General features: G+C 39.2%; 1 protein-coding gene and 1 long non-coding RNA gene across 2 annotated transcripts in view; one reads left to right on the top strand and one right to left on the bottom strand.

Annotated features, from left to right (window-relative positions):
- Positions 1 to 1,005: 1,005 nt before the first annotated feature.
- Positions 1,006 to 11,910, bottom strand: part of LOC146314234 (uncharacterized) — a 55,011-nt gene continuing 44,106 nt past the window's right edge. The window contains exon 3 of the long non-coding RNA XR_014771917.1: positions 1,006 to 1,274. This is a non-coding gene — a long non-coding RNA (uncharacterized LOC146314234). The remainder of the gene's footprint in view (positions 1,275 to 11,910) is intronic.
- On the top strand, positions 3,809 to 10,306 carry LOC146314235 (terminal nucleotidyltransferase 5A-like). The gene is made up of 2 exons (XM_084737908.1): positions 3,809 to 5,454; positions 7,984 to 10,306. The coding sequence occupies exons 1-2, from the start codon at positions 5,029 to 5,031 to the stop codon at positions 8,797 to 8,799; spliced, it is 1,242 nt and encodes a 413-aa protein (XP_084594034.1). The 5' UTR covers positions 3,809 to 5,028; the 3' UTR covers positions 8,800 to 10,306.

Below are 11,910 nucleotides of genomic sequence, written 5' to 3'. Positions count from 1 at the left end.
GGGTACTGGGCTTTCAAGAAAATCTGACATATTGGCCAAACTGTATCATTACAATGTCACATGATGCACTATTGCCCCTAAAGAGCCACATGACAGCGTATGTAGAAGAGAACCTGCAACCTTTAGAGTTACAAAGGGCTCATTCTAAGACAACAAACAAGTAACAACTTTTATTTTCAGGTATACTGATGAAAACATCCTTAATAATATTATATACCATTTCTGCTATATTCTGTCAACAAACCCCTGTAAATTTTACACAGTGGGCCTTTGACTCACTAATCAAGTAATATTAGCTTCAATCAGCTAAGATTAGAGATTTGTTTGTTGGTCGATATCATGCCACAGCGTAACTGATTATAAAAATATCTGCACCAGAAAGTGCCCAAATTACTCAAAATCACTTTTAGCAATGTAACACCAGGGTAAGTTAGCATCTACCAATAGGAACAAAAGCAGTTACAATTTTCTTTTATCAATTGTGAAAGAATTCTTTCACTCTCCAGTCTACAACAGTAGAAAGAGTAGAAAGAAGAACTCATTAGATGTACCATGTAAAGAGTGTATGTTGGGTCATTAAAATAAAAATAGTAGGAGGTGTTAAGGGAGTGAAAGGGAAGGAGGAAGACAGTGGAGGCACATTCAGCTAACGGGCTCACTGTAATCTCTTAATGAACTTCCACGTGCAGGAATGGTGAAAAAGGGGATGGAAAGAGGATGAGCAAGAAAAGGAAGAGTGGGATAGGATGGAGGGAGGGAATAAGGGATATAGCCAAAGACAGGGGTGCACAGGGCAAAGGTGGGGAAAGAGATACTTTAGATGTGATCAGAAAGCAGGTGGTCATGATCGAAGGATGTGTTGACCAAGTTTTTGAATGAAGCTCTTGGTTTAATTTACTTTCATATTTCTGAGTTCAAAGAGGGGTGTCATCACACTCAGTTCATATAATTCACCCAAAAAAATTAAAAAACACACACATGGGGCATGCACAAAAAAAACTTAACCACACAAACATAAGCTTTGCAGTATACATATCGATACATATAGACACAATACACGTACGTGAAGATAGAAGTATTCACTCACAAATGTGTTTCCAAATGTGGCGATTGATTTGGCCTCCTGACAAGGGGTCTATCTGAAATCCCCTCGTCAATCCTCTGATGTCGTCAGACATTGGAAACCAAGCCGGTGTCATCCACTTGACAAGTCAGAGGTCAGGTAAGTAGCTGCTTCATGGTAAGAATCCCCAGCAGTAAGCCGGACATTGAGCCTGTTGGTGAATGGGGAAAGACTGTGACTGACCTGCTGTCATGTCTAAACCTACAGGGCTACATTCTCTTTAACCTGGAAATGTTGGTGCATATTTGTCTGTAAATCAGCTTGAATAAAGTGTTACATTTTGCATTGCCCTGAAATTTATTGTCGCTTTCATTTTTCCTCAACATGACCGTTATTTATTTAATTATTTACTTATAGTTTTTGTGGCTGCTACTGCGGACACAAAATGAGACTGAGAAAAGAAGCAATACCAAGAAGTGAAAACAGCCCCAGCACACTTCAGTGAATATACAAATGCCATTGACTCTTAAATTAGTCACAGCTAACTTGACCTAAATTCTTCATACCATATTGTGAAATGACACAGTTTATAGGAATGCATGTGATTTCTGTGCATTTATGGCTCAAATGCATTATAGATGAAATGTGACCTGCTATAGTTTACATTCAAAATCTTTTACTTACATAAAAGTAGCAACTCCACAGTGTAAAAATATTCTGTTGCATGTCCTGCATTCAAAATCTTACATAAAGCTACTACAAGGAACTTTCGTATTGAAAGACAGCACATATAAACAAAAATGGCTTTATGCTGAAAAATTAAGTGAAGCTACCTCAGCAGTGCTGAAAAAGGAGGGAGCAGTAGATAATTAAAGACAATACCTAGCCACAGCCGGTTCAGTCTGTTGCTGTCTGCCAAGAGATATAGAAGTATCCACTGGCACACCACCAGACTTCAGAAAAGCGTATTTAGTAAGGTGATAAGACACTTCAATTCATGTTTAGTACTCAACCATGAATGAAAGTTTCTTTTATTTCTTATCAATTTTTTAAGGATTGAAATAGAGAACAAAGAACGTGAGGAGCCACATGCCTGTGTCTGTCTTAAACTCCAGAATGACTGAATCAGTCCCTGGTAACTAGTAACTAAAGTTATCAAATAAATGTTGAGTTAAAAGTACAATACTGGCTTTCAAAAGGTAGTAGAATAGAAGTATAAACTAGCAAATAATGGAAATGCACAAGTAAAGTAAAAGTACCTAAAACATTTACTTAAGTGCAGTACTTTCCACTGGATATGCCAAAAATTGGTGCATGTGAAAATGTGGAACAAGTTTGGTTATTGCGCAGCCCAATTACTCCACCAAAATGTGAACACATGGTATTTCAGTTGTTAGTGGTTTGGTCTTACATTGTTTAAAAACTTTTCTCATTACAAATATTATTTTGCACAGAGTGCTTCTTTGAATGTTTTATGATCCGAGCATGCAGTAATAATACATTCAAATGGCATAAGTTTTGCATTATCTGCAGAGGTGTGAGTGTGCATGCATGAGTCTCTGTGCGCATGCCAGTGTGTGTCTGTGTGAATGTGTGTGTGTCACTGCACGTACAGGGTAATCTGCGGTAAGCTGGTTTATGGGCTCGTCTGTAGTGACGCAGATATACGCGCCAAGCTCTGTGCTGATAGATTCTCCATGACAACTAACCTGCACAGACTACGTGGCCTATACCCTACATACTGACAGACGGTTTATAGATCATAAATATCAGAAAATTTCATAACACCACAAACATTGAAATTGTTCATTAAATCCATATGACATTAGATGTAAATTAAAATCAAATCTTTGAATAATCCCATATTGAAGCGGTGCTGCACACAAATGCCTGCAGGGCCAGATGATGATTGATGAAAAATAACCCCTAGAGGGCGTTTGGTGTGTGTGCATTCCCAGCCTCACCTGTAAATGATCAGACTCCTGAATAGCTGTAATGTAAGAATAAAATGAATACATTTGTCAAGCTGTCATCCAGAGTTAACAATTATAGACTAACCGCTCAGTATTTGTGATTTTACACCATAAAAAAAGGAGACAGACACTGTGCAGCAGCCAAAACACACAGTTTTTTGCATGATTGATGTTGCTTACTTTATGTTTGCTTTTTGATCCTACAATTGCTTGTTTGCTTACTTTAGTACTCATGCTCATAATTATCGATTATTATTATTGATTACTGAGGTTAGATTCCGTCTGTGAGTCCCTACAGTTTTCTTTAATCTCACCTGCACAATTTGCTTCTCTTTTATTGTTGTGTTTCTGCTTATTTGTTTAAATGTGTAGAGGGCCTGATGGCTACTTGAATTCGGGGCCAATACCAATATTAGGGAACAAATAAATTCCAATATCTATATATCATCTAATATTCTTTATGCAGAGTATAGAATATTTACATAAACACACTTTTTTTTGCAATGATCCCTTCTAACAAAGGTATAGAGGCAGAATATTTTATGGTTTAACAACAAACCTTATTGTCCAACATGATATCAGAGCACTGAAAAGTAAACTATCTGGTATTTTTAAGAATTCCAAATAACTATAAATAAAAACACAAATAGATCAAAATATTTGTATATGTTAAACATTAATTAGTAAAAGGGATAAAATATACACAGAATGCTGACAATAACGCTAACAAAAACAATCTGTGTTATGCCCTGTCAAAAAACAGAAAACAAACGTTTTCATATAGGAGCACACTGAACAGAGTATATGTTAATAGTGATATACACCAATATAGCTGTGATTGGCCAATACCAGGCCGATGATATCAGTCGACTGATATCTGAGCTGTATTGTGTGGTAAGTTAAAGTTCCTTGCGCTTCATCACTTCAAATATTTTGAGAAATCTGGGCATCTGCTTGTTAAAATAAGTGAGTTTATAGTCACTGCAATGATCAAATTGTTCAATGAACAACAAAGATGTGATCAGTATAACTAGTGACAATGCAAAATCCAGGATAAATACTGGGTTCTGTCTCACTGGGGCCGTTTGGAGAGGAGAATGAGTAATGCGAAACCGATTCAAAGCGAGTTTTGGTTAATGGTCAGCGTCTAAAGTGTCCCCGTCTCTCGTGACGCCCATTCTCCAGACACGCCTCAGTCTCCGGGCTCGTAGCCACTCAAAGTAACTTTGAGAAGCGGCGGCAGCTATTAGTAGGTGTTGGCTGTCAATCAAAGCGACCCGCCCCAAAGCTGCTCAGACGGAAGCACTCTGATCACAACTTCTTCAGCAGCTGTGGAGCGGGACCTCTGTGGCATCACGCAATATCAGCGAGCAAAAAACGTCCAAAATGTGAGAGGGAAAGCCGCCATACACCACTTTCTCAAAGTAGGTGTGCAGTGGAAACGTGCAGCAGTCTTTAAAACAATGCGTAAAACTGCTGTTGCGCAGGAGCGACGCGCAGTAGTCGGTGCGTAAAAGTGAAGTAAAACTTATGCGGTGGATGAAACATTTCCTCGGAGGTGATGGATGCGTCAGTGAGCCTTTGGGACGTGATGAGAAGCTGACACTGTGCGGAACAATCATTTTTACAGTTGATGTCTGCTTCTCCAAAATTTGGAGACAGCGTCGGAGAGGAGCGGAGAAGAGCGGAGCGCGCAGCGAGGCAGCAGATGCTGAACAGTGACTAAGCCTCGGCGGCTGGAAAGCTCATGAATTGAATTTGTCTGGACTGCAGACTTTATGTAAGAAGTAGGACAAGTATAACACCGCCCAACTAGTTCTTTCCGTCATGCGTAGAGACGCGCTGTCGCCCAGCATCTCGCAGTTATGACAGACATCTGCTGTGAACGCTCAATTCTCCAGAAAGTTGCAGCTATCTGATGCCACTAACTCCAGCGGGAGTCAGTGGAAAGTTTGCTCGTTTACATCCATCAGTCTACCTCTTCATCTGGACATGGACGAGAGCGTGGAGTCCGCTGCGGCTGACAGCTGCTCGGACGGGGAGAGCATCAACCTCAGCGTGCTCAACTGGGAGCAAGTGCAGCGGCTGGACGCCATCCTCACCGGCTCCATCCCCATCCACGGCCGCTGGAGCTTCCCTACGCTGGAGGTGAAGCCGCGGGACATCGTCAAGGTGGTGCGGAGCCGCATGGAGGAGAAGCGGATACATGTCCGGGAGGTGCGACTGAACGGCTCCGCGGCCAGCTACGTCCTGCATGAGGACAGCGGGCTGGGCTGGAAGGATCTGGACTTGATATTCTGCGCCGAGCTGAAAGGAGAGATGGAGTTTCAGATAGTAAAAGATATAGTGCTGGACTCTCTGCTAGACTTCCTGCCGGAGGGAGTGAATAAGGAAAAGATCACACCAATGACCTTAAAGGTAGTATACATTTATAATATATGACTCGTATATAGATCATATTTTGCCTAAAACTTTTGCAATAGAACCTTATTTTCACTTTTTTATTATTTCCACTGCTTCTCCATCCACGTTTTCTGTTTGCAAATGCACTTAAATTAAATGCAAATGAATGTTACAAAAACAACATTGAGGTCTGCCCTCAACTCATTCAGCCAGCGCAGAGACACAAGCCTTCAAATAGTAAAAAGGTTGGTTTCCAATTCAAAGAGGATTCTGTCTAATCCAATTGGAGTCGGATCCACATTAATAAGTCGGCCCTCGGTTACCTGGATACCAAGGACTACCCAGGCTACTAATGGCCCACCAGCAGATGTGATCAGCAAAACATGATGACTAACAGACCAAAATCCAGATTTTTATCTGCTACAATTAACATCAATGTTGAAGCCTGTGCAGGCTAAGGCTGGCTTTAAACATTTTATCTAGAAGATCCTCACAGTACCACTTCCCTTGTGTAGGCCTATGTGTCCAGCTGTAATAACCAGCTGTAATGTGGTTTTCAGAAGAATATAAAAAAAAAATGCACTGATGCAAGAGAACTAACACTATATTACAGCTATGAAAGGAGGAAATGAGAAGAGGAGGAGTTAGTTAACAGACAGACCAGTCAGTAGGCCTGTGTGTGATGGGAAAAAAAGAAAATGTGACACACATTCTTCTTAGAAAAATGGCAAAAAAAAAAAAAAAAAAAAAAAAAAAAACGTAATGCAGAACCTATTTAGCCTGTTCTTTTCTCTTATTATGTTGCAGTGGCCTTTGTAAATTATAGAAAAGGATTTTATAAAATACAGAAAACAAATTGCAAAAGCAGAATAGCTCTTTTGGGTATGCTGGATTCAATTTTTGTATGATTTTCTGATTATGACTCGGCTTCATCAGTTAAATCTAGCCATATATGTATTAACTTAAATAATGTTCTTCATTTCTTGACTTCAGTTTTTTAGTTATAGACTTTAACTTGCACAAATAGGAGATGTCTTAGACTAACTTATATATCACAGTTAGAGCCTGACAGATACTGGATTTTTGGGGCTGATGTTGATACCAATTTATGAAAAAAATTCTGATTTCAATATATCAGCTATTATTGATTAGGATGTACATAAACACATAAAACACATTCTTTCACTGGTATTTTTTTATAGTTATAAATTACTGCAAATTAAATAAATACAAATAGAGCTAAATACAGGCTATGTATATATTAAGCCTAAATTAGGAAAAATTATCAAATACACAGAATGCTAAAGCTAACAAATAAAGGCTATTTTATGTTTTGTTTTAAAAGTTTTTATACAGACATATATCACACAACATATATGCAGACACTGATATAAATGTGATTGGCCAATATTGGGCTGATAATGTTGGACAATTCATGTATTGGTTGGCCCCTTATCACAAGCACAATATGGATGTTTTTCAGCCAATACAAATAACTGATAACTACCTGCTTCTCATAGCCAATACCAATAAGATAACTGATAATTTCGCCTTTTTGTATTTTACAAATAAGTTAATATAACTTGCAGTTAATGCACATCTGAGGGTAAGAAGGACTAGTGAGCAAAGATGGATGATGTAATATCCCACACCTGTGACCAAACCAAATCTAACCGACATCCCTATTACAACAAAAAAGAGGAGCTCTGAAGAGTTCTGACTCTTCAACTGTTCATTTATTTTTTTCTAGTCAAGTACAGCAAAAAACAAACATACTTTGGCTTTTAATAGCATTTTGTCTAAGAATTTAAATTAAAACTATAAAATGTAAGAATTCTGCATTACAATATCTACAAATTGTAGATCTAGGTGAAATATTTTGTTGAGTTGTGTACTGACATTGTCCCAGGTGTGTCCAGCAATGTTCAATTCAGAGAAATACGTAATTTATTCAAAGTAACGGTGTTTTTCCTGTTAGCTGTTGCTAGCTAGTTGCTAGTTGCTATAACTTCCAGGAAAACACGGGATACACCGTGACTAAACATAACATTAATAAAACTTTAAAATACCTCGTCCTTGAACATGATTTCTGCCTGAGCCATGTCAGATAGATTTTCATCAGCAATGGTGGTTGTTTAAAAGGAAGATAACAACTCCCATGATCCCTCACTACTTTATGACATCATCAAAGTATGTTTTTTGTTATTGTTTGTAATGTGAGAGAGACCCCTATTTGAAGAACTTATATATTGTGTGTGTAATATTCCACAGCTCTGACCTAACCAAATCTAACTGACATCACTATTACAACAAAAACTTCCTTTTTTTTCTTAGAGCATCTTGCCTAAGAATTTAAATTAAATACTTCAACATAATTTGTCAAATTCCATATTATTATAGCTGATATTTAACTGTTATAATTTCATTATCCTAATAATAAATAATAGTATAAATGTACTACTATCCCAGGATTTATCATGCATCCCAATGTTTAATCAATCTGAGTCTGTGATGACAGCTAATGTTTCCCTTGTGTGTTTTTAGGAGGCTTATGTGCAGAAGATGGTGAAGGTGTGCAATGACTCAGACCGCTGGAGTCTCATCTCCCTCTCCAACAACCGTGGCAAGAATGTGGAGCTCAAGTTCGTGGACTCTCTTCGACGGCAGTTTGAGTTCAGCGTGGACTCCTTCCAGATTCGCTTAGACTCACTTCTCCTCTTCTATGAGTGCTCAGAGCACCCCATGGCCGCCACGTTCCACCCCACAATCCTCGGGGAGAGCGTCTACGGTGATTTCCCTACCGCCCTCGATCACCTGCGCAGGCGCCTCATCTGCACGCGGAGCCCAGAGGAGATTCGAGGCGGTGGTTTGCTGAAGTACTGCCACCTGCTGGTGCGGGGTTTCCGCGCAGCTTCCGACAGCGAGATGAAGCTGCTACAGCGTTATATGTGCTCGCGTTTTTTCATAGACTTTCCTGACGTGAGCGAGCAAAGGAGGAAGCTGGAGTCATATCTGCAGAACCACTTTGTAGACCTGGAGGACAGGAAGTATGACTATCTGGCCACGCTGTACGACGTGGTGCAGGAGAGCACGGTGTGCCTGATGGGCCACGAGAGGCGTCAGACGCTCAGCCTCATCTCCTCACTTGCACTGAGGGTCCTAGCTGAGCAGAACGCCATCCCCAACGCTGCCAATGTCACCTGTTTCTACCAGCCAGCTCCTTATGTCTCAGATGGCAACTTCAGCAACTACTATGTAGCGCAGGTTCAGCCCGTCTACCCCTGTCCTCCATCCCCTCCTCAGCATTTCGTTTCTCCTCCACAACACCCTATGTATGCCACCTGGTTGCCCTGTAACTAAACCTTTGCGCTTTCATGCACTTTGGCAGAACTGGCAGAGCTTGTACCTCCTTGAAAGGGATGAATGATGATCTTTTTATCTCTTCCTTGAGTTTGGAAATTGAGGGAAATGGGAGAAAGAAAACCAGGAGACGAAATTGAACAAAGAGCGCCAATAAAAGAAGAGAATAAAGGACGGAGGGGAAATGAGGACAAGGAACCCTGAATTAAGGCAGCAGGCCAGAGGAAGGCTTTTCCCCGTGGGTAGGGTGCCACGGCAGGAGGAGCTGAGCATACAAGGAGAGATGCCAATGAGAGAGGCTGACCCATCGGTTTTAGGGTTTTCTCTATCGTCAGCTAAGATCGATTTCATAGACCAAACCACAGCTCAGCCTCAGAGTGGCCAACAGCCTGGATACAATGATATTTCTCTTGTCTGTTGTGAGTTACGGCTCACAAGGACTCAGATTCATGTATAATATTAGCATTAAAAACCAAAACAGACTCATACAGCCACAGAGAGTAACGGAGGACACACATGACGTACTGATGATATTGATCCATGGTCAAACAATTGCAACCTCCTGACCTTTTCCATGTGCACTGTGGACTCCTTTTCACAGACAATGCAAAATGAGGAACTGGATACTTGTTTACAAATCCAAAGATCTACTTTGATACTGAACTTTATCCAAATTCTGAGAAAAAAAAAGAAACAACAAAACAATGCATGTTTTATTTCTGTACAGGAATAATTTTAAGTGCCTAGATAAAGCCTAAAGGGAAGAGATATTTTTGATCCTTTATCGTAGAGAATTGTCGAGTTGTCTAATTGACATTTTGAAGGTGATAATGAATGTACTGTGGAACAGAGAGTTTACCTACAGTATGCTGAGTAAGGTCTCTTACACTGAGGGAGTTCTTTTTTTTTTTTGGACCAAATGATTTTTTTTTTTTTTTTGGACAGTGTTTAGTTGAAGACTCTGCTCTTATCTGCAGTCCTGCTAGACAAGCACACATCCTGATTACCAAAGGGGAAGTAACAACATAATCTCATCATCTGTACAGAGAGGGGGAGGTAGAGGTTGGATCAAAAATGCTTATAACAATAAAATAGTCAGTTGTTTTGAGCAAAAGAACTGCTTTTATCTGCAGTTTTATTGGATTGCAAAATATAGTGGACCGGTGCACAGGTTGATAACCAAAAAGCTATTTACCACAGAAGATAGATAATCTAATCATCTGTGAGGGATGAAAAAGGAAAAGAAATGTATTTGGAAACATTTTGCCCATAATGAATTTAAAAATGCAGCTGCATCACATGATGACCTATATCAAAATGCATTTCAGCAACTATACATGCTTAAGTTTTCTTGTGAAACTGAAATGGATGGATTTACAGCTTGAGTTACCTTAAAGGTTTCCTGTAGAGTTTTCTTGTAAACAAACAAAAGTTAATGTTCACATTTACTTACACACTGTTTGCATAGTTTAGTTCACTTTCATCCTCATTAAACATTTGGAAAGCAGATTTTTGAATCGTTTCAAAACGTTGTTGCTGCGTTGACCTTTGGATTGTACGTCTATGCCACCACCATATTGGAGAGGGAAAAACTGGTCTTGCGTGGAAACTGTTTTTTCTAGATAAAAATTATTTTATCCTTTACATTTCTCAACCAATTCCAGTGAGTTGTTTTTATACTCAAGGGTTCATGATCTATGTGGAGAAAGTTAGAAAAAACAACTTTTTTCCCCTCCCTGTTGATCAGAAACATTGAATATAGCATGACTAACTGAAATTGGTTGAAAAATGTAAATGTTATTGTGCTTTTTAATCCTTGTATTTTTTCTTCACAGGCCAGTCCAATATGGCAGTGATGTATTGCAGCTATGGCCTAAGGAGGTCAATGTATCGTCTATATATGTGTCTGTGGTTTACATCCATGTTTGCTAGCTTGTGGATTTCTTCTTTTTTGCCTTTCTTGAGGCTCTTTTGTACATGCTTCTTTGTTACTGCCACCAACTGTCAGTTAATAGCATCACATAAATTGGTGGATGGATATAAATCACCCTGCCCGCATGGTTGTACACATCAATCCTTGTATGCTTGCACAATACAAACAAAGCAGGGGTAGCTTGTAAAAAACATTTCTCCATAGCACTACTAGTGGTCAACTCTACAGGATACCTTTAAGTTTCAAATATATATTAAACAGAAGGTAAAACAGATTTACAATGGGCTGGAAATGCATTTTGAAATAGGGAGTTTAAGTTTTGTATAATTACACTCTAAAGTTTTAATACACATAAATCTTCTTCTTATCAAATACATACATTTTTACTCTGTTTTTACACAGTTTAAAACCATTTTGATATGCTGTATACACTGTAAAAATATGTTTACTTTCCATGTATAAGAGAGGAAGAGAAAACGTGGTACAACAAACTGTGTTTGTTAGAAGGGTGGAGAGTGGCTTGTGTATGCAGGGATGTAGCAGCAACAACTTTAAAGAGGAGTGGCATTAAAGGCATACTACTGGTAAAGTAAGCAGAGGAGAATATTTTCATGCCTGAAAACCTTCAAAGATGACAGAAGCACCGTGAATATCAGCCAATTTATATTTCATCCTCTCGTTTATGGAAAAGAGTTTGGGATGTGTGGAAATTTGGGCTGTGTGAGCAGATGACAGCTGTCAAAAGTTAAATTTCTTCTTAGTGTGCAAACAACACCAAATAATGAGGAAATAGTGTTCAAATAGTACAAATACAGACAACCACATGAACATTGAATGGCAATAAGACAAGTTGGCTAAGACTTAGGTTTTGTGACGATCATGAAAATAACAGGTGTACATTTGCAGCTTTACAAGTGCAAGAGACTCAGCATATTCTCTCAAACATGTCAGATCTCCTATTTTTCTATCAATCTCTATTTTTGTACAGTTTGTGTTTGGCTGATGTAGCAGGCAGATTCAAAGCTGTGTTGTTGAGTCTATTTTGTGGTGTGTGCAAATTTGTGTTTTATTTTGGCTGATGAAGAGCAGCACAGGTGGACACAGTGGCTTTGCTGAGATGCAGATTTAACTTGTGTTCATTGTATGTGTGCTCTGAGCTGTTTCAAATGGGTTTCTGT

This window comes from Lutjanus erythropterus, chromosome 15 (assembly GCF_056507025.1).
Source record: "Lutjanus erythropterus isolate fLutEry1 chromosome 15, fLutEry1.hap2, whole genome shotgun sequence".
NCBI classification, from domain to species: domain Eukaryota; kingdom Metazoa; phylum Chordata; class Actinopteri; order Lutjaniformes; family Lutjanidae; genus Lutjanus; species Lutjanus erythropterus.
Note: the sequence above shows the minus strand (reverse complement) of the source record. Positions and strands in the feature narration are given on the sequence as shown.

What these genes read in the sequence shown, in the direction of transcription:
- LOC146314235 (XM_084737908.1), top strand. Translation starts at nt 5,029, where the DNA reads ATGGACGAGAGCGTGGAGTCCGCTGCGGCTGACAGCTGCTCGGACGGG. An exon ending in TCACACCAATGACCTTAAAG is followed by an intron (nt 5,455 to 7,983) that starts GTAGTATACATT and finishes GTGTGTTTTTAG; the next exon opens with GAGGCTTATGTGCAGAAGAT.